Genomic DNA, 22,198 nt, shown 5'->3' with positions numbered 1-22,198 from the left:
ACACTTTTACTGTAAAACTTCAGTAAAACAATTTTTTAAATTTACCTTTCGTCAGTATCACATTTAATTTTGATTCCGTATTTGGATTTACACGTGACAATGCAATGCCCGTGAGTGAATATCGTTTCTTTATCTCTAATAAATAAACCGACTTTTTCAAATGTTTGTCCCTGTGATTTGCTAATTGTCATAGCAAAAGCTATTCTCACGGGAAACTGCAAACACTTTAATACGAATATTATATCAAGATCTCCTTTGGTGTCTAATGTTATCCACAGATGACGTACTACATTACCTTTCTTGTCGCCTGTTAAAATTTTACATGTCAGAATTGTTCGGCCAGTTTTGAATACAACTAGTCTTGTCCTATTTCATAGCCCATCACTCAGACATAAATTACGCAATAACATCGCGATGCATCCTTCTTTCAACAGTAATCCGTGTGGTGGAAGACCGGACGGTGTTAACGGTTGTAGATATTCTTCGGGATATTGTAAGTTGATGTTTTCATCTTCCGCACCCTCACCACCAACTGTTTCAGCATAGTCTACTGATACACATTTACCCAATTTGTCGTGTAACTGATCGACAATTTTCGAGTTAATTCATTTGACTTCATCATTTCTCGGTGATAGGATTGCCTGTGTACTCATTTCTTCTGTTGATAACCCTTTGGGATGCAATTCTTCAATAAGATTTGGACATAATAAGTCTTCTTTTATTTAGAATTTAAAGTGAGGTAAAGTGAGGAAAACAGTAAAATTTATAAGAGCTGAGAGCGCAGGAACTGTGTTTGTGGTTGAGAGGTGGGTGGGACTTAAAAAAATCTCTTGGCAAGAGTCTTGTCTGAAGATTTTCTTCAAGATTGAAGATTCAGTCTTTAATTAAACAGTATCTTTAGATAAAAGTGATGTAATTGAAAAAAAAAACAACGAAAACTTCACCGTGGACAAAAAACCTTTATCTTTGCCTCATCTGTCCAGGGCACGTTTTCCAACCTCCTGATCCTGATCTTTGCCTAGGTGTTTATGGGCAAACTTTTGTTTTGCCCTGATGTTCTTTCTGGACAGCAAAGGTTTCTGCCTGGCAAATCTCCCATGTAGATGTAGTTTGTGCAGGGTCTTTTTAATGGCAGACACATGCACTTTAACATCAACAGTGCTAGAACTACCTGTACATCCTAGATCTAGATTCTGAGCTTCTTAGAGATGTCTTTCAACATCTTGCATTCCGTTCATGCTGGGGTGGCCTGCCCTGGACAGGTTGGCAGTCGTGTACATTTTTTATACTGGTAGATGATCTTCAGACAATGGAATAGTTGATATTAACGTTCCCTTTCCAGGCATCATCTGTAGCCTCCTTTCTGAAGGCCTCTGAGAGCTCTTTAGATCTAAGCATGGTGATAGCACATACTTCAACAACAACAGAGTAAACCAAACTAAATGTCTGAAGTTTAAATAAGTCTGTGTTAGACAACTAATGTTGCTCTAATTATTTGGACCTGAGCTGGTACATCCATCCATCGATCCATTATCCACCCCGCTATATCCTAACTACGGGGTCACAGGGGTCTGCTGGAGCCAATCCCAACCAATGGGACCCCGGGAAGGGCGCCAGCTGACCGCAGGGCACACACACCCACACACCAAGCACACACTAGGCACAGAGTCTAATTTTAGGCATTTGAAACCGTGATTAACCTAGTGGTGCAGTTACCTTTTCCACATGCAAAATTTTACTTTGTGTTTATTAAAATTAATTTATAATTTTTAATGTGCAATGCAGACAATGGAGTACAAAATGTGAATATAGCATGACGTTTGTTATATCATATCCCCTTTCTCTATAGATATGTTTTAAATGGAGATCAAATCTTGATATGTCCACAGATATTAAAAAAGAACAAACATTTCATGGAGTGTAAAGTACTTATGGCAACTTTTCACATGACTGTATGTCCAGTATACGCATACCCATAGTTCTATGACAGGGACATTTTTACATGCCTGTCTGTCCAACCATTACGTCAACCTGCTTCATCTGGTTAAAAATGCAACAACAGCAATAATATTTTTCTTATGTAGTGAGAAGTCAAGTAAAACGACACCTTTTATTGGCTAACTAAAAAAAGATTACAATATACAGTACAAGCTTTCGAAACAACTCAGGCCCCTTCTTCAGGCAAGATTTAATATAGAAACCGGAGTTCCCTGTGCTTAAATAGACACCAGGACAGAGACAGCTTTGGAAAACCTTTTAGTGAGACATCTTAAATGTAAAAAATTAATAGACCTCTTCAGGCTTGGGTTCATTTAGCAAGATAGGAGAGCAATGTATGGTCAAGATCTTTGGATAAGATAACTGTCTAACAAAGTCTTTTGGGGTTTCTGATGAGTTTTTCAATACAATGTGGGTCCTGTAATCAGGTTGTCTGTGTCAGTCTGAGAGATGCAAACAATCCTCATACCTGGCCATAAAACTCCTGTCTTTATTCAAGCCATGTTGTAATGTATTAAATTTGAACATGAGTTTCACTTCCCATTCTTTTCTCTCTTGCTGTGTTCTGCCCATAAGCTCTGTGACTTTAAAGTCCCTCTCACGGTGTCCATGGCTGTTGAAGTGGGCCGCTATAGCAGGGGTCCTCAATTACGGTCCTGGAGAGCCGCAGTGGCTGCAGGTTTTTGCTCCAACCCAGTTGCTTAATAAAAAGCACTTATTGCTAAAGTAACACTTCTGCTTCACTTTAGTGATTTTGAGCCCTTATTGCTTAATTTTGCCTTAAACAGCTATTTTAATTGCTCCTTATTATCAATAACATGCAAATGACAAGAGAGAGCAGCATTTCTCCATTTAGCTTATTTACATTTACACCTGTGTGTATTTATCTGCACTATTGGGTTTAATTAAATACTTGGAAGAAAAATGAAGAGAAAAAAGTGAAGGACTGAGAATTACTCGTCCATTTTAGCCTTCAAATCATTTGCATGATAGAAAGGGAAAGAAAATCTAGGATATGAGAATGACCTGACATAGCAGAGTTAATTTAATTTCATAGCTTGTTAGTGCTTTATTGGCAAGAATTGCTTTCTAATTAAGCAACCAGGTCAGAACAAAAACCTGCAGCCACTGCGGCTCTCCAGGACTGGGATTGAGGACCCCTGCGCTATAGGAACATCTGTGTTGCCACGTTTAATGTGGAACCTGTGTAAATTCATTCTCTGACGGAGTGTTTATCCAGTTTCTCCCACATAGAGTGCAGTGTCTCAGGACATTTCATGCAGAGAATTAGGTAAACCACATTAGATGATCTGCAGGAAAATGATCCCATTATGTGATGTTCTAGTCGGCAGTGTGGTATAACTATACGATATGTATTATAAATGTAGGCACACGTTTTACATCTTTTCTCTAGGCAGGGAGATGTGCCCTTTTCTGTTGGTTTACTTAGGGACCTTCGGACAATGAGCTGCTACAGGTTTGGCGTTTGTCTGTATGCCAGGAGGGGAGGTTCTGGAAAAACATTTTTCAGTGTTTCGTCATTGTGTAGAATTGGCTGAAGTTCTTTTATAATTTTTCGAAGTGCTTCAAGATGTCGGTTATAGATGACAACAAGGGGAATGCGGTTCTTGTTGTCCTTGAAGCACTTCGAAGCACTTGACTTCTCATTACATTCATAATGGCTAACACGGTACAACACCCTTTTTTTTATACAGCAAATTTTTATACAGTGTAGCTCAAAGTGTTTTACGAAGAAATAAAGAGGCAACACTAAAAGCATAAAGATAATACATTAAATAATGGAACAGTCATTACCAGAATTAAGCAAACTTACATTACTGTTAGCTTTAGGTAGTTGTAAAGTCAGTAATAGTTGCTATGACAAAAGTCAGAGTCCAGTTTGACAGCATGAGAGGAACCAGTCCTTGGTTGGGTGCCAGTTCAACAAAGGGCATGCTAACTTTTATCTGGACCAATTATGGAGATGCCCGCTAATGTAGAAAGTCCAGTGGAATTGGAGAAATACCCACATGGAATGGAAAGACTATAATACTGCCACACAGACCATGCCCATGTGGAGATGCCGGCCCGGAATGTTGGGCTTTATAATGTTGTGGTTTGGTTATGATAATCATTTTTAAACTGCTCTGTTTTAGTGTGTGTTTAATGTACTTTTAGCATCCATCTTTGTATGTACTGGGTGCTATAGTACTGGAATGTTTTGCTCATGCTCTAAGTAGAGCACAATACAAAAATAAATTGATAAAATTCATCCAAGCGCTTTAATGCTTAACCAGTGTGCTGCCATGTTACCTCATTTTGTTAGATTTTTTTTCAATACTTTTATTACTTTAAAAGGTTATCAATGCTGAATTGTCTGAAGTGTGTTTTTGTGTGTTCACCCTGTAATAGACTGGCACCCCTTCCTGGGATTGTACCTGCCTTTAGCTTGATGTTTTCTAGGATAGACTCCTGCTTCCTTGCAACTGGATAGGCAGGTTTAGAAAATGGATGGATAACACCAACATCACACACGCACACACTGTGCATTTTGATTTATATGAATTGGCTGAGTGAGGAGAGTATGTGAGTGTTCCTAGTGATGGACGGTTCAGTTCACAGTTGGTTCTTTGCCTTGTGCTGGATGCTGTTAGGAGATGTTCTGGCTATCCAATCCTTAAAACTGGATTAAATGAATTAGTAAATGGATGGATAGACTAGGGTTGCCAGACGTCCCTTATATTTGGGACATGTCCCATAATTTGATCATTTTGTCCCATGTCTCGTACTGACCATTCAGGGACACCCAGATGTCTCATATTTAGTTCATTTTCAAATTTTGTAATAAAAATATATTTTTACTACCTTCTTACAGTACTTAGTTGTAACTTTATAAGTAATTATACTTTATTTTCTCAGATTCTCTTGCTGAAAATAACCCAAATGTAACGAGGAAACTAGTGTTTGCTGCCTGTTTGCAACTTGTTCAGCTGCTATGGTTGGCTGAGGACAGCGATACTCTTACCATTATGCTCTCCAGCCGTGCTGCTGTGCAGTTCTGTATCAGCACTGCAACATACAGAGACTGCCAACAAAGTGTGTTGTTACTACATGCCATGGCCCACTTTTTTTCTAACTTAAAAGCGAATCCATCCATCCATCCCAAGATGCCAAAACGTAAGTGTAAATTTCGTGATGAATATTCCAGCGAATGGACATTTATCAAACAAGGCAGAAGCTGTTTTGAAGCAAACTGTGGTGTATGTAATTGCACTTTCAGTGTTGACCATAGCCCCCTGTATTTCTAATTTTCTAATCTGGCAACCCTAGGATAGACCGGATATGGGTAAGAGTTTGCAGCTCTACCCTTACACTGGGTTTGTGATGGCATGGGGGAATAGTATGAATTCTGTTTTTGATTTCTCCAGTTTAAATGCATAAGAATAGCAACAAACAAACAATACCCTTAAGATATGGTTACCTGAGCACCACAAAAATAGTAACATAGTGAGTCACTTTTGAGAGTTACAAGTATAACTCTGTGTCTCCATGCTCAGCACCTTACTCACTGGGCTACATTGCTTAATGACCCAAGCTCAGAAATGTTTATTCTTTCTTTGTTTTGTTTTTTTAATTCCTAGGTGGCTCTTCGAATTCGTCCTATCAATGATGCTGAAATAGAAGAGGGTGCCTCTGTTGTAGCCCACAAAGTGGATGACCAGGTACACAGATGTACATACATGTCCTGATTTATGTATAAACTGGCCATTGCATTTAAGGAATATTGTGTGTTGGAACTGGAATAGGAAAAGAGCCACATAATAGCCAGCCATACACCAAGCTTAAACTGAACAACTGCAATATCAGTGTTGTTGGTGTTTTGTTGTATGTGCTTGGGTCCACCTATGTAGTACCAGGTAGGATCTCCCTTTTTCCTCCACAACAGCCTGAGTCTGAGTTCCTGAGGTGGTTTGTCGTGTGGTGGGTGCAGGAAGGTACTGAATCAGCATATGCTTCCAACCTCTGTCCTCTCTCTGATTCCTTAGCATCCTGCATACCTTTAATCCACATTTTCATGCTGGTAAGCTCGCTCATGTTCCACCACATCCCAAAGGCATACTTTTGGGTTGATTCTGGGGGTTATGAAGGCCATTGGGATGAACTAAAGTCACTGTTATGTTCAAGGAGCCAACATGACATGATGGATGGTTTGTCACATGGCACATTAGCCTACTAGGGATATCCACTTGAAAAATGTGTAGACTCTGGGGATGACATGGTTGGCAACAGCACTTAGGTATACAATGGCATTCAAAGGTTGGCTAGTTGCATGTTTTGAACCAATTTATCACACCACCGCAGATCAGCCGCTGCAGCCTTAATTACATAACAGTTCAAAAGGCTACAGCAGATCAGTTCAAGGGTAAATTTCAGTGGTGTACCTAGGGGCAGGCGGAGCCGGCGGCACATTTTTGGGGGCGGCATTATTGGCCAAAAGGCTCAGTACAATTTGTATGTAAGCAGCAGGGTTCGGAAAAATATCACTCGTGAATGAAAAAAGTAAAATTCTCTGACTTGTATCCACAAATGCTCCAAAAATAATTTTCAGACTGCCCTTCTTTGACGGCATCAGATACAGCAGATGAAATTTATAAGGCAATGACAAAAATAAAATAAACATTACACTGATTATAATTTCTAGGAAGATAAACAACTAATTTACAATTTATAACTTCATTTTGTTATCAATCTAAATGCGTTCTTGCTTTGCTCAGAAACCATCCCCACCTACCACGTGTACACTGCACTGGTTCTGGTTTTCGCAGCGTAATTATATTAAACTAATGATTAGAACACAGCTTATCAGTGCGTCTATACTATATTCTTGTATAGTTGATGCTTATACATAATTATATGTGAAAAAGTATTTCAATTTCTCTATATATAAATAAATATATGCAAAATTTATCTTCATTTTTCCCAATACATCATTTTAATTTTCAATTTAAGTAGGTTAATATATTCATCTAGGGGCAGCAGTGGGAGCGCCGCTGCCTCACAGTAAGGAGTCCTGGGTTCGCTTCCTGGGTCCTCCCTGTGTGGAGTTTGCATGTTCTCCCTGTGTCTGCGTGAGTTTCCTCCCACAGTTCAAAGACATGCAGGTTAGGTTCATTGGAGATCCTAAATTGTCCTTAGTGTGTGTGGGTTGGATAATGGATGGATGGAATATATTCAGATATGTTGGAGGGTGGCAGATTGAAGCACTCAACAATTAAGTTTCAAATTGATTTTAAAATTCTGCTATTAACATTTAAGGCTATTCATAACCTCGCCCCTCCATATCTGTCTGACCTTCTTCATGTTGCCGTTCCCGCCTGTAACCTTAGATCCTCTTCCTCCATCCAACTGACCGTCCCTCTCGCCCGTCTAACTTCCATGGGGAGCGGAGCATTCAGCCGTTCTGCTCCCGAGCTCTGGAATTCATTACATACTCAGAAATATCGAATCATTTTCAATTTTTAAATGTAAGCTTAAAACCCATCTGTTTAAAATGGCTTTTTCTTTATGATTGCAGTGGCTTAGTTTGGTTTTAATTTTTATATCTTCTGTTTTTTTCTGATGTTTTAAGTTGTTTATAATGTGTCTTTTTATTTATTTATTTATTGTTTGTTCGGTGTCCTTGAGTTCTCAGAAAGGCACCTTGTATAAATACAATGTATCATTATTATTAAATTGTAAATTAAATGCACAATATACCAAAACCAAATAGAGAATTAAACTCCACAAATGAATACTCGGCACAGGGATCAGGAACATGGCAGAAAGAATACAAAAAAATAAAATAAAATATGGTAATAAGTTACAATGACATCACAAGCGGACAATGAGAGCCAAATAACAAAGTGAAGAATTAGAACATGTATCAAAAACCAAGCAGAAACACACGAGGAAAACAACAGGAAAAAAAAACATTATTGAGTAAATATGCTCAGAGAGACTTGGCGCAGCTCTTTGTAAACCAGTCTTTAAGGTCACTTCTTGGGTACTGCAGATCACTGTTCCATCGGGGGTTCATCCTTCTACCTACATTCTGAGTTGTGTAATTCAGACATGTCTGTTAATACTGACTGTGTTTCTGAAATGAGGCATATGAACTGTAAACTCTGCTTGCAGATGGTAGTCATTTTGGATCCTTCAGAAGACCCTGATGACATACTTAGAGCAAACAGGTCCCGGGAGAAAACATTTGTGTTTGATGTGGCCTTTGATCATACTGCAACACAGGTAACTAGCTTAATGTTATTCAGTCAAGGAAAAAACACGTTAATATGGTATTGCTAGAAAGCAGAAAATGTCTAGATATTTCAGAATTGCTTGGAATGGACTTTTTTTTAGGCATAGTGGTTAGTGCTGCTGCCTCGCAGCTCGAGTCCTGGGTTCTTATTCTCTGTCAGATCATTGTCTCTGGGGGTCTATGAGTCTTTTCTTTGAGTACATTGGTTTTCCTATCACGTCCCAAAGATGAAAGGGTTTGGTTGATTAGTGCATCTAAATTGACCGTATGTGGGTGAATGTGCCCGTAATGTCTATCATTTATTCTTGTTTTGCACTTCTGGCACCTTAAAAACCCTGAATTGGATAAGGCAGGTTTGATGGGTGAATATATTAATTTTCAAAAACAGGAGTGGAAATCCTGCACTAAAATTTCAGAGAAAGTTACATTTGGTGATAGATTAAATTTAAAAGGTTACATTTATGTGAAATTCATTCCATTTGAGTCAGGCACTGGATACTGTAGGTAGCAGTGAATTACATAAAACAGGAAAATGGCCCAGCAAGGGACAGAAAGTAAATGATAGGTTCATAATATGAATGCACAAAATCACACTGCCAGAAAATGAAGGACACCGCCCAACAGTATTAACCCCTGTTATACTGGAACCCCCCTGGATGGACTATAGATACTGGCATTGACAAGGCACTGGAATGAGGCATCCGAGCAGGTGCCAGTGTTGCCCAGTTTTTGTTGTTGAGGCAAACTAAGAAAATGGAGGCTGGCAAGAGTATAGAGGACCTTTTAAATAACATGGTACAGCATATGGTCCCAGACAAGACAGGAAATCTATACTTTATAGGGGCCATGATATAAAAAGATTAAACTACCTGCTGTGAGTAAACCTACTGCATTTTTATACATTTTATTAAGGTCTTTATGAACAAAATTTTAGCTTTGCATTTTTCTTTGAGCGGCATGGTGGCGCAGTGGGATTGCACTGCTGCCTCGCAATTAGGAGACCTGGGTTTGCTTCCCGTGCGTGGAGTTTGCATGTTCTCCCTGTGTCTGCGTGGGTTTCCTCTGGGTACTTCGTTTTCCTCCCACAGTCCAAAGACATGCAAGTTAGGTGCATTGGCGATTCTAAATTGTCCCTAGTGTGTGCTTGGTGTGTGGGTGTGCCCTGTGGTGGGCTGGTGCCCTTCCCTAGGGTTTCTTTCCTGCCTTGTTCCCTGTGTTGGCTTGGATTAGCTCCAGTAGAACCCCGTGACCCTGTAGTTAGGATATAGTGGGTTGGATGATGGATGGATGGATGGATTTTTCTTATTATTGTGAAGCATGACAGACAGACAGACTGATGTGGCATGGAGCAAATAATGGTGCAGCTATATGCTATAATTTGGTCAAAGTGACCTACCAAGCAGACAGTGTAACTGCCCATTCAGACATTCAAAAATAAATAGCAGTGGTTTATGTACATTTATATTGAAACAATAGTCATTAACAAGTCATATGGTTTATATTTCTACAGGAAGATGTTTATGTTGCTACCACTAAAAACCTCATTGAAGGAGTGTTGTCTGGTTACAATGCAACCGTTTTTGCCTATGGACCAACAGGTAGGCCATTATTTATGCCATAACGCTACCTACCCATCCATTTGTTAAACCCATTTAGTCCATTACTGTGTTGTATGGAGTCGGAGAATATGCTGGCAATACTGTGATCACAGCAGTAACCAATTGTGGGTATCCCGTGGCACATTTTCAAACATATGCGTAGTTGATTATAATGGAGAAATTTACAATCAGAAATCTACTAACCCAATTGTGCTCCACTCACTTAGAATCTGGAACCAATGTAGAAAGCATTTTAAGACGGAGAAGCTTCTTTCTGTGGCACCCCTGCAAAAGAACCACCTCTTTCAACCCTCACAAACATATGCAGTTTTTAATATCTGGAAAAAATTTGGAATTAACTTGCTTAGAGATCTTTATATAGACAACGTCTTTGCATCCTATGAACAATTACATTCCAAATTTAACATTCCAGCTACAAATTTCTTTCACCATCTTCAAATCAGGAACTTTGTTAAACAGAACCTTCCAGATTTTCCTCATCTTGCACCCTCATCCACGCTGGAAAAATTATTGCTCAATTTCAAGGAGTTAGACTCCATCTCTACAATATATAAAATCCTTTTACAATCCCTCCCTTTCAAAGATCCAAGAGGACACTGGGAAAATGACCTCTCAATTAATATATCAGAAAAGGAGTGGAAAGTAGCAATGCAGAGAATTCACTCAAGCTCCATATCGCAAAGCATACAATTATACAACTCAAAATTATATATCGAGCACATCTGTCTCGACTAAAACTCTCCAAAATGTTCATATGTCAAGATCCAACCTGCGAACGCTGCAATCAAGTCCCAGCCTCACTAGGTCACATGTTCTGGGCCTGCTCCAAATTAACATTATTCTGGACAAAAATTTTTAATTACCTCTCAGACAGTCTTGGATTCACAATCCCTCCTAACCCATTAACAGCTGTGTTTGGGGTTCTTCCAGAGGGTCTTAAAGTGGAGAAAGACAAACAAATTGTGATTGCATTCACTACACTGTTGGCACGCAGACTTATTCTGATAAACTGGAAGAATCCAAACTCTCCTCTTTTAAGTCAGTGGGAAACTGATGTGTTATATTATTTAAAATTGGAAAAAATCAAATACTCAGTTAGAGGATCTGTGCAGACTTTTTCAAAACATGGCAGGATCTAATCAGTAATATTTTGAAATGATTTTATAAAGCACAGAGAATTTGTTGATTTAGGTATTTTTACAAGCCTTAAATTTTACACCATTTGGCTTGCTCTCTCTCTCAAGGGTGGGGATCGATCTGTTCTTAGCATAATTCTTTTTTTTTGTAAAAACTTGATTGCTATGTATTGATTGTAATAAAATTAAATAAAAAAAAAAAAAAAAGAAATCAACTTAAAAGGAACAAATGGCCATTCACATAAATGTTTAGAGATATCAAAATGCAGTTTACTTGAAATGGATAAATTTTAATAAAAACAGGAAAAACTGAGTGTTTGTAAAACTTTTAACCTGTAGTGTATATGTAGTATATACTGTGTATATGTGTGTGTGTGTAATAAATATAAAAATAAGCAAAGACAACATAGCATAAAAGGTTGGGGTTGAAATGGGTAACCCTGTTTAATCACCATAAAGAGCCTCACATTTGTCTTTTATGCAAGAGTTAGTAAAGGCACTCCCAGGATGGAGTAATTGCTCTTATGCTGACTTGCTAACAAATAGCAGTCGTCTTGCAGTGAATTCAAGTAGTTAAGGTGGAATGGATGGAGAGGGAGGTGTAGGCAGGGATATTTTCTGTTCATAGCTCTTTAAAACTAAGGGTGTAAAATCAAACAGGTAAAATGCTGTATAATCACAAAATTCTTTCCTGGTGTATCCTTAAATTTCTGCAGTGAAAGAGACCTGCATGACCATGACAAATATTTATAATATGCACAGCACATTGGCAAAATAATTCAGAATAAATTAAAATTTTACTTATCTGAAATAAATATTAGAGCAGAGTGGCACATTCATAATGCTAGATCCTTGCAGCTCCTTGAAACTAAGTTCATTTCCAATGTTTTGTGCATTCCCTCAATTTCTGGGTGGGATTTCTCAGGATGCTTGGGTTTTCTTCCACATCCCAAAGGTGTGCATAGCAGTAACTAATATAAGAAAGTCAGGCGATCAATATGGTATAAAGGACTTAAAAGCAGAATAAACTCTACTGGGCTTCAATGGTAAAGCAAAAAGTGTATAAACATTTGCACTGAATCCTGACCTTATAAGTCACCTTGGATTACGATGTCAGCCAGATATGCAGTGATAAGAGTAAAGTGTACTGTGGTTTAGGGGTACTTTTTGCTTTGCAATGGACACTGCCATGGCTGACTCTATCTCCCTGATACAGTAATGGAAAAAGAGAGATCAACAAATCTCTCTTAGCCTTAGTTTTGGTGACATCGGCTGACTTTTACAAGCATTATTTTTTGGAGGTCCTTCAACCTCTTTTCAAAATTTAAACTCACTAATACATTTTGATCTGTTTTCTTAAACAGGTGCAGGAAAGACTTACACCATGTTAGGAATAGACTCCGAACCTGGCATCTATGTGCGCACCTTAAATGATCTCTTTAACTGTATTGAAGCCAGCAGTGATCACATGGCTTATGACGTTTCAATGTCATACTTAGAGGTAAAAATATTTTCTTGTGAATTATACTGTATAGCAAATCACATACTGAATATGAAATGTTCATCTAATTGTAATTCTGAATATGGGTTATTATAAAGGTGACAGGCTCCAGCAGACCCCCCGTGACCCTGTGTTAGGATATAGCAGGTTGGGTAATGACTGACTGATTGATAAAGGTGACATCTTATCTTAATTAGTCTTCCATTTCTCCATCCACTGTGGAGGCATACCTCCCACCCAGATTAATTTCAAGAAACCTAAACGTTATCCAAAAAAGTGCTGTAATGACAAATGTATGTACAGATTTGGAGGGTGAAGTGGTTAGCACTGCTCCCTCATTGATTCAGTATCTGGATTTGACTCCTGTGCCTAGATGATGTCAGTGTGGAGTTTATATGTTCTCTTTATGCCTGTGTGGGTTTTCCTTCAGGTATCCTGACTTTCTTCCCTCTTCACCAAAGACATGCTAATTAGATTAATTGTGGACCATAAATTGATCTTGTATGCATGTGTAACTGGGCCCTGCGGTGGACTGGTGCCCTATTCCTGCCTGCCCCTAAATATAGGGAGAAAAAATGTAACAGATGGATGAGAAATAAAACAAAGTAAACCCTGCAGCCCCACTGGGTCTTACTAAATAGGAGTTGCCAAGACCACTGTGTTTGCCTTTCAGTTTCTCATCTCCTTAAAATGTAATGTCTGAACTGTTGTTCAAATTATGTCCCAACTCTGCTCTCTTCCTTCGCAACACTGAGCCTTCAGTCCACCAACCAACTCATCTCACTAACCTCTGATCCAGAGCTACTGTTATATCTATTGGATCAAGCTGTAGAATAATATTTATGGTGGGGTAGTTTACATTAACCATAGGATAGTGTAAATCAGGTCATAGCATCCTCTTATTGCCTCTGAAGTCATAATAAAGGGCAAGGTTGCCATACCTATTCTGGACTATCTGTCTTTGCCAGTGGGAAGGAGGGCCCAAATGATTCTTTTTTGGAGAAATGCCACAGTCATTGAATGGTATGGAGGATGCATCAAGGCCTGGCTTGATGTCCCTAATATTCACTGCATTTGAGAAGTTGGATCAATTCCCCTGATATAGCTATATTAGTCCAAATAGTTCAACATGGTGTCCACCCCCTTATGATCTTCTAGGTTACTCACTGCGTTATCCAGATCTCTCTGTTTCCCTCTTACCGGGGTAATGTTCCTTTCTTCTCCCGGCCAGCTGTCAGGTTTGGACGTTGGCTTTTGTCTGGATCACCTCTTGACAGTTATACTTGAAAATCCAATCAATATGTGTTTAATAAATCAAGGAGAACATCTCTTAATATTGCACCTTGTATCCTTTTTTTAAGATTTATAATGAAGTAATTCGTGACTTACTGAACCCTGCATCTGGTTTCCTGGATTTAAGAGAAGATGCTAAAGGTGGAATCCAAATAGCAGGAATCACAGAAGTCTCTACAAATAATGCTGAAGAGGTAAAATTAAATGTATTGTATGTAGGGCTGTCAGGAGATTATATTTCTTAATCACAATTAATCACACTTTGATCATGAAATTAATCATGTTTAATCACACATTACAGTGCATATTTCACAAGGTTCATTATTATGTCCTTTGAACTACATCATCAGATCAACTGTACAGTAAATACTGTATAATAATGTCAGTCATGATGTACTTGAAATAATTCTCTGAGGATTTCAGAAATTCTATTTATTGTCAAAATTATCAAAAACAAAACGCAATATTTTGGACATGTCTGTAACATTGCACAAGGCCACTGTCATCATTATTTTTCCTTCTTAACATTCAACCAGTTGCTAAGGCACACAAGTTTATTCACATTTTCAAATGCTAGAGTAGATTTGTTTCTGTGCATAGTATGAAAAAGAAAAAAGGCAGCTGCACAATGCAGCATGGAACAAGAACATGACAGACTGATTTTGAAGTGTTTGCATGAATAACAAACCATCTGAATCACAAGATCCCGAGTCTATTGTCAGGTTGTATGAAAATAAGTTTGGTTGTTTTTTATTTTTAATATTTAGTTTCTATTTTATGAAATCAATAACATTGCTTCTGCGGTAGGTTGGCACCCTGCCCGGGATTGGTTCCTGCCTTGTGCCCTGTGTTGGCTGGGATTGGCTCCAGCAGACCCCCGTGACCCTGTATTCGGATTCAGCGGGTTGGAAAATGGATGGATGAATAACATTGCTTAGCACAACCTTGAAATGCCTCGGTGATTACTCGTCATGGGTATTTTGAATGATTATCGTTGCAGGAGCTCTAGAATGCCTAGAAAAAGAAGGACCTTTGTTGTTGAGGCAACTGTTGTTATATTACAGGTTTAGGCAGCACAGCGTTCCAAACCTTTTTAATGCATGGCTTGGAAAAGTGATCAATTACATCAAATAACCCTAAAACAGCATTAAAAACACAGGAATTAAAAATCTCAGAAACTGATCTCCTTGCAAATAATACACACACAAGGACCCGCCCTTTCAGTATTCATAGCCAGCTTAATAATGTGACACTTTATCATCACTACAATAATTACAAAACAACAATGCTATGGTGCATTAGCAGAAGTTTGGAAGCTCAGAATATTTATCAAACTCTGCAGAGGTTGGCATGGCTAGCTGTTCATTGCAGTGAGTGCATACTATTTTGGTTTTACAAAGACAGCCACCTGACACATTTGTTTTAAAATGAAAGTTTCTGCCGAGAAGTGTCTCAGCCTCACAGGTATCTCTGCTATTGTTACATTAACAACTCAATCCTGCACAAATTGAGAAGGGATGCAGATTGCATCAGATATGATTAGATGAGGTCAGAACAGGAGAGCAGATGAGTTCAGTTCTGAAAAAAAGGGGTGACCCAGAGAAAGATCGAGACCATAAATTCTGGAATCTTGCAATAATTTTGCTTTATGTTATTTTAATGTAGCAAGGCTTTTAAATTAATCTCAAGGGTTGATGCATTAATGTATATCTAAAACAAAAGAAAAAAAAAGGTGAGTGTTGTTTTTAGTGACAGTTTTTATGGATAAGGTACCAAGCTGCACATAAACCTTGGAGATGGTATCATTTTGCTCCTTGAGGGCGGTATCTGCAGAATGAATATTATTGTGTATTACATGTACTTGCCCCATCTAACTGAAGTTTCATTTGTCCCCTTTAGAAGGATGAATTGGTCAGGATAACAATCTGCACCTCTAATTCAGATACCTCTTACAAATAAGCATTGGTTGTTCTTTTCAGATATGGGCCTACAGCTACCCCTTGTTAGAGGGCTGTTGGACTGAAGCTGATGCTTCAGTTTATTATTCAATGTACTGGATTAGTTTATCATGCCCAGTCTTCACTTAGTGGCTGTGACCAAAGGGGTATGATAGTTGGGAGCAAATTTCAGATTGATGTTGCTCCATAAGCTTACAAATGGAGAAGCTTGGTAGTCCACGAGGTCCTCCAAGTACAACCACTGCCATTTTGTATCAGAAAAAGGTGGCTGAGGTGGTCTGAATATGCATGCCTTTTGGAAGGATTTGACGCTCAATCCCTTGAAAAGAGACCTAGGCAGAACCCTGTGTAGCATGTTGCACCATGACTTTCATACAACAAGACAACAAGAAAATGGACAGATAAATTAAGCTATAAATACATAAATATTAAAAATGTACAGTGGCTTTATTCCTGGTTAAATCATTTAAGACAAAAATATATTAACTAATGCAATGATAAAACAGGTAGAAAAGTCAGTGGTATGTGAATGTCATTGTCTACCTGCTTTAGAGCTACTATACATGGTCTGTGGGTAAAGACATCTTCATTATGAGGGACACTTCTCCTAACAAAGAAAGAATTGCAAGAGTATAAGATAAAGAAGATCACAAAAATATCACTAAGTGGTGTTTTTCACTGATAGTTCTGAAGTCCATGCAGGCCATTCTAGAAAAATGCAAAAAACTCAGAACAGAGCTTTTAGAAGTCTTCATTTACTTATTCTTATTAGTAAATTATTGTTGCTTATTCTTTAAAATTATTGCCTAATCTCAATTGTTTTTCTTGTCTTGTAACTTTTTCTTTGTCATTGTTGAATGAAAATGTGCTATATAAATAAATTGTTGTTGTTATTCACCATTGCAGCCCAGTACTCACAATAGTTCAGTTTCTTAAGGGTTGGCATTATCTTGTCATGAAAGAAGATCAGCCCATATCATACATTTCTGCTCTTCTGAAGGTTATCATCTGTACTCTGTACACCACTTAATACACAAATGCGAATTAGCCAGAAGTGCGGAGTGGTATTACATCATTCATTCATTTTGGTGGCCTCAATATCTAAATATTTAGAAAGGCTTAGGAGTCAACTATCAACTAAAATGTCAAAATTAATAATTTAATCTGATAACACAAAGAGTCTGGTGTTGAAAACCCGGTTAAACATTCTTCATCCAAGGAGTTGTGCTTTCTGTCTTTTTCTTTGTGAAGTTTCTATGTTCTCCCTGTGTGTGTGAGTTTTTTCCTCTGTGTAGTTTGGTTTACTCTCCACAGCCCCCATAAATGTGCACTTCAATCTAACTAGTGATTCCAAACTGGCTGAGTGTGGGTGTGTGTTTGTGTGTGAGTAGACTTGGCAGCCTGGCAAACTGTCAAGGGCTGTTTTCTGCCTGGCGCCCAGTGCTGTCAAGGCTGCAATGCCCTATATTTCTTAAATGGATTAAGCAGTTTTGAGAATGAGATGAGCTATTGAACATTAATATAATAAGGATAGAGCAATACAGAAAAAAAAAAATTTGTTTAGAGGTCACCAGTCATTGCAATATGAATGCAGGGGATAAGGAGTGATGGAAAATGCATAGTACCAACATACAGTCCCCATCCATGAATTGCCTCAGCACAGAATTCTGCCGAGTAAATATCTTGGCCATATGACATACGACAGTTGCTGCTGTATCTGCCCCACCCAGCCCTCCTCACATTAGTAATCGCTGCTCAGCATGTGTCAGTATGCTGTTATGCTGTAAAGGAACACATTTATCAGATTTACATATGGTATTGAATTATCTCATGAGCCATTGTTTTTAACTCACATGCAAAGTTACTTACCCTAGAGTCACACCTTCACAAACTGAATGCTACAATAAGAGCTGTTGGCTTTACTAGAGCTGCATTACAGGTTCAAAACTCTCAGTTGAAATCCTGGATTGGGCAATTCTTGTAAAGTTTAACATTCTACCTGCCTGTAGATGGGCTTCTTCACTCATCTGATTGATTTGAATGCCATGTTTAGATAATTGGTAACTCTAAACTGGCCCAGTGTGGGCGAGCAGGTGAGTGTGCCCAATGTTGAATCTGGCATCCCATCCAGGTTAGAAAATAGATAGACGTATGAATGGAAGAATTTATACATATAGTTTAAATTTGCATCATTATTCTCAAATGCTATATTAGTTTTTCATTATGTAAGGATATGCTTTAGGTTGCTACTAAATTAAGAAAATGCATTTTGCCATGAGGGTAAATATCCCAGGTCAATTCCTAGGTTTCTTTAAAATTAGCCTTCAAAAAGATTTAAAAATATTTAGAAAATGAGTAATATCCACAAAAAAAAAATCAGACCCAATTTGCCTGAAAACGTACCCCAAAGATCAGCATGTTCAAGTATGGAAATGTTTATCTTTCCACATTATCAACCACTTGGGACTCAACATGAATAAGCCATAACAGGTCAATGCTAGTCTGTGGTGACATCAGGGTGCTTGTAATGCGGCTGCAGTGGTAAACCCCAGTGACCATCTATTACCCCAGTTTCTACCAGTGTATATTTAATTAGTGATTGTAATGAGATATCGGGTGCCTTTCCATGACAAATAGTGCCAGTGCCTCTAGGGTTTTCCTTGCTTACCAACATTTTCATTTGATGTTTAAATGTGGTTTGTGGTATTCCTGTCCTGTGTTGTTCACTACCATCTATTAATTTATTCATTGATGCTCTCTTCATGTTCACTCCTGGCTTTTCTCAATGGTCGGCTTCCAGTCTGAAATACATTCTGACATTGTGCATCTAGATGATGATATTGGGTTTATATAACAAAGCTCAGCGATTAAAGATAAATATTACACTTCATTTGCTTTGGATTCTGTGATTATATTGGTTTAGTCAGTTTATTTCTTGGATTTGCATTAAAGAGGTGAAGAAGTTTGTGGCGCTTCTTCAGTAAGATTACGATTTTGCTGTTACCAGTATAAGTTACCTGTTATTCTGACAGGTTAAATACAGATCTGACTTTTGCAGCCAGGAGCAATTTATAGTTGCAGATGGATTTTCAGCTCAGTTTCATCATCACAATTTTTCTCTAGCATCTACCTTTAGGGCTGGTAAAAAAGATATAATTGACACAGTATCCCCCATTACCATAAATGGCACCTATGTATAAAACTGCATGAATACAATGTATTAACATGATCCTTCACCTTTTTATTTGTGGGCACTGATGGTTATTAAAAATCTTTTTCTTTCAGATTATGGAACTGTTGACCAAAGGAAACAGGGAACGAACGCAGGAGCCAACTGCTGCTAATAAAACATCATCTCGCTCCCATGCTGTGTTGCAAGTCACTGTAAAGCAGAAGAGTCGGATAAAAAATATTAATGAAGAAGTGCGGATAGGCAGACTCTTCATGATTGACCTGGCAGGAACTGAAAGAGCGTCTCAGGTTAAAAAAGTTATTCATTAGTGATGCTTGCAGCATGCTGATTTGAACTATTACTCTGTATAATATGGTTAGTAAAGATGTCTGGATAAATCTAGCATGGAAAAACTATGAAGTAACATTGCAAAAATGAGCAAAGACAATACTAAGATGCCTTTCTTTTTTATTGCTAGCTTTAAGTATTTCCATCCACAACATCCTGTTTATAACACTATCCCATTCTACTATGAGGCAAAATCTTAACAAACCCTTTATTTGATCTTAACGAGACTTAGAGAGTAACAACAAAGTGGTTATTCATCTTTTTCTGCAGTGCTTCTAATTAATTCACAGTGAACTGAAATTAGGCTTCTTTTCAGAATACTGGCTACAGAAAGTATGCTGTTGTCCTTGTAACTTTCAACAGCTTACTTGTTATGCATTTCTTGGGCACAAATCTTCATTTATTGTTGAATTAATTGTGATTCATTCTTAATAGCAAGAATTCAGTTTACTGTGACTGATATGAAACAGTTTCGAAGTCTGAGGCATATGCTAAAAAAGACTAATTAAATTTTTCTTCAGAATCTATATGTCCTTTTTTAATAGTGAATACAAATACAGTAAATAACCCTAAAAATCCATGTAAGTGTTACAGTAAAGTAATGAACAAACACATACTATAGTAGGCCATTTATTTATGTACTCAGCTTCATTTTTAAATGGTCAAATGTGGCATAACTGGGCACAGTATGCCTCTCAATGGTCCCTATTTCAGCATAAGGTCTGTAAATCCTTAGATAATACGATATATATAGTAAGGCCAGATTAACGTCTTGCATTACTGTGCTGGCATATAACCAGCTCCTAAAGAGATGACTGTACTGGATATATTATAATGCTACTTATGATCTGGGGTCTGATTCAGCCCTTCCAGCTTTTAGAAAGGGTGTCCCAGTTTCAGGGAGGTCTAAAACAATTATCTTGTTAAATTCTCTTATAATGTGAGGTGCGTAGTGATTAATCTTTGCTCACAAGCCAGTCATAGCCCCATAATTAAAAATTGTGAATACTGAAGATGTTAAATATTTATGACTCCAAATCTTGTAGTATGGGGTGAACAATTAATTTTTTATTTGCAATATACTGTATGATATCATGTGTAAAAAAAAAAACTAATAGCCAATGAGAGAGAAATGGAAGAAGTTAGGTAAAGGAGGTAAAGAAGTGAGCTTCTTTCTCCTGAACAAGGTGGACTATTGATTTTTGCTTTTGCTTTCTCACTCAGATACACAGACTGGCAGTTTTAATGTGCCTGTGGTCCAGGGCGCTTGTTTTGAAGTCATGTTTTTACTCTTGAGAATTTGTTTGTGGAACCATATTTGGAGAATAAGGGCTCTCCAAAATGAGACTGTGAATCAGTTAACATGTTATACATGTATTCTTTGTGGACAGGCTTTAAATCTTTTATAGTGTGTGTTTTCTGCTAACTGAAGACAGATGGGAAAAAATATGGTCAATTGTTTTGCCACATGCAAATTATACATGCAGTAAAATGCTTAGTGAAATCTGTCATTATGTGTGAGGTCTTTCAGATATTCAACGTTAGTATGATTAAAAAAAAAATCTTCTGAACTGTGCCAGGTCTAATAAGAGAAATAAAATCTTTGGTCAGGTATTTACGTAACAGTCTATGGCTAATGGATGCATTTTAGGCTTCTGTCTCAGACTCGGGTCCTGGAGGGATACAGTGGCTTTTCTATGCATTTAGTTGTATTATTTGAAGCCACTTCTTGCTGTTAATCAGATGTTTCAAATACTATTTCGTTCTGTTTTCTAAAAACATCATTTAAATATTTTTCTACTTTCCACATAAAGCATCCCAGTATTCATTCATTGCAGCTGGTTAAAGAAAAAATAAATGCCATATACTGTATACTCGCGTTCACGTTCTCCCACAGATAAGTCGGGACTTTATTTTACTGTATAATTTCTGATATTTTATAATGTCGGTCGTATAAGTCGAATGTGGAAGGCTCACGCTATTGGCCCAGGAGATTATGATATGCTAACACCCGCCTGAGAGAGTAACCACGGAGCACACGGCATTTTGTTTTCTATGTGTTGTGCCTACATGACCACACGGTAATACCCAACCTATTTTGAAGCGATGTTTGCACTGTTTTGTGTTTTTTGTATGTCACACCCTCATACACTTTTATCGTAAGAGCATCCCTTATCTACAATGGAGCGTTCGATCAGAAGAAAATATGAAGAGGGTTTTAAATTAAAAGTCATTGAAGTGGCGAAAGAAATTGGTAACTGCACTGCTGCAACAAAATTTAAAGTGTCTGAGAAACTGGTGCGAGGTTGGTGTATAAGTGGGGGTCTGATTTTTATGATGGATTTTTCATGTTTCAACACCCGACTTATACACGAGTATATACTGTAATTGGAGGTTTGGCATGGTAAAAACAATTCAATTTAAACCAATTAAACAAAGTATGTTCCACGAAAACTTTTAAGTGCTTCAGGAACTGAGTTTGGCACCCCAGCTCTGGGGAGTTGCTGTTTTTGCCATATATTAAGGCAATTTTTAATAACTGATTCATGCTAATTAAAGCAGATTTTCTTTATAGAAGAAATGACTCCAAATAACTTTGAAATTATTCCCTTAAAAAAAAAAAGATATGCTGCAGTGACCCTCTTGTTTGGAGTAAAGTTCAAATAGAAATTGTAGCCTTAGCCAGTTTTTTCAGCAAGGAGAGTAACAGAGAAACTGTGTTTTCAAAATATGTAAAATTCTAAGAAACGGCATAAGCTATCTGACCTTGTTGGATAATGGTTTGCTTAATGCATAGCACTGTCAGTCAAATAACTGTTGAATTTTTCGCAATCCCGCTAAAGTCAGGTTGTGTGATTTGTTGCTATTGATTTCCAGT

The 22,198-nt window shown here is 37.9% G+C and overlaps 1 protein-coding gene across 1 annotated transcript in view; it reads left to right on the top strand.

The window, feature by feature from the left end:
• si:dkey-26i13.8 (kinesin-like protein KIF19) overlaps positions 1 to 22,198 on the top strand; it is a 74,949-nt gene that overhangs the window by 4,688 nt on the left and 48,063 nt on the right. Inside the window, exons 3-8 of the mRNA XM_039774902.1 lie at positions 5,640 to 5,720; positions 8,173 to 8,283; positions 9,804 to 9,891; positions 12,413 to 12,549; positions 13,911 to 14,036; positions 19,086 to 19,280. Of these exons, the coding sequence (XP_039630836.1) occupies positions 5,640 to 5,720; positions 8,173 to 8,283; positions 9,804 to 9,891; positions 12,413 to 12,549; positions 13,911 to 14,036; positions 19,086 to 19,280 (738 nt within the window). The remainder of the gene's footprint in view (positions 1 to 5,639; positions 5,721 to 8,172; positions 8,284 to 9,803; positions 9,892 to 12,412; positions 12,550 to 13,910; positions 14,037 to 19,085; positions 19,281 to 22,198) is intronic.

This window comes from Polypterus senegalus, chromosome 13 (assembly GCF_016835505.1).
Source record: "Polypterus senegalus isolate Bchr_013 chromosome 13, ASM1683550v1, whole genome shotgun sequence".
Classification (NCBI taxonomy): domain Eukaryota; kingdom Metazoa; phylum Chordata; class Cladistia; order Polypteriformes; family Polypteridae; genus Polypterus; species Polypterus senegalus.
This window is presented reverse-complemented; position numbering and strand designations above follow the sequence as displayed.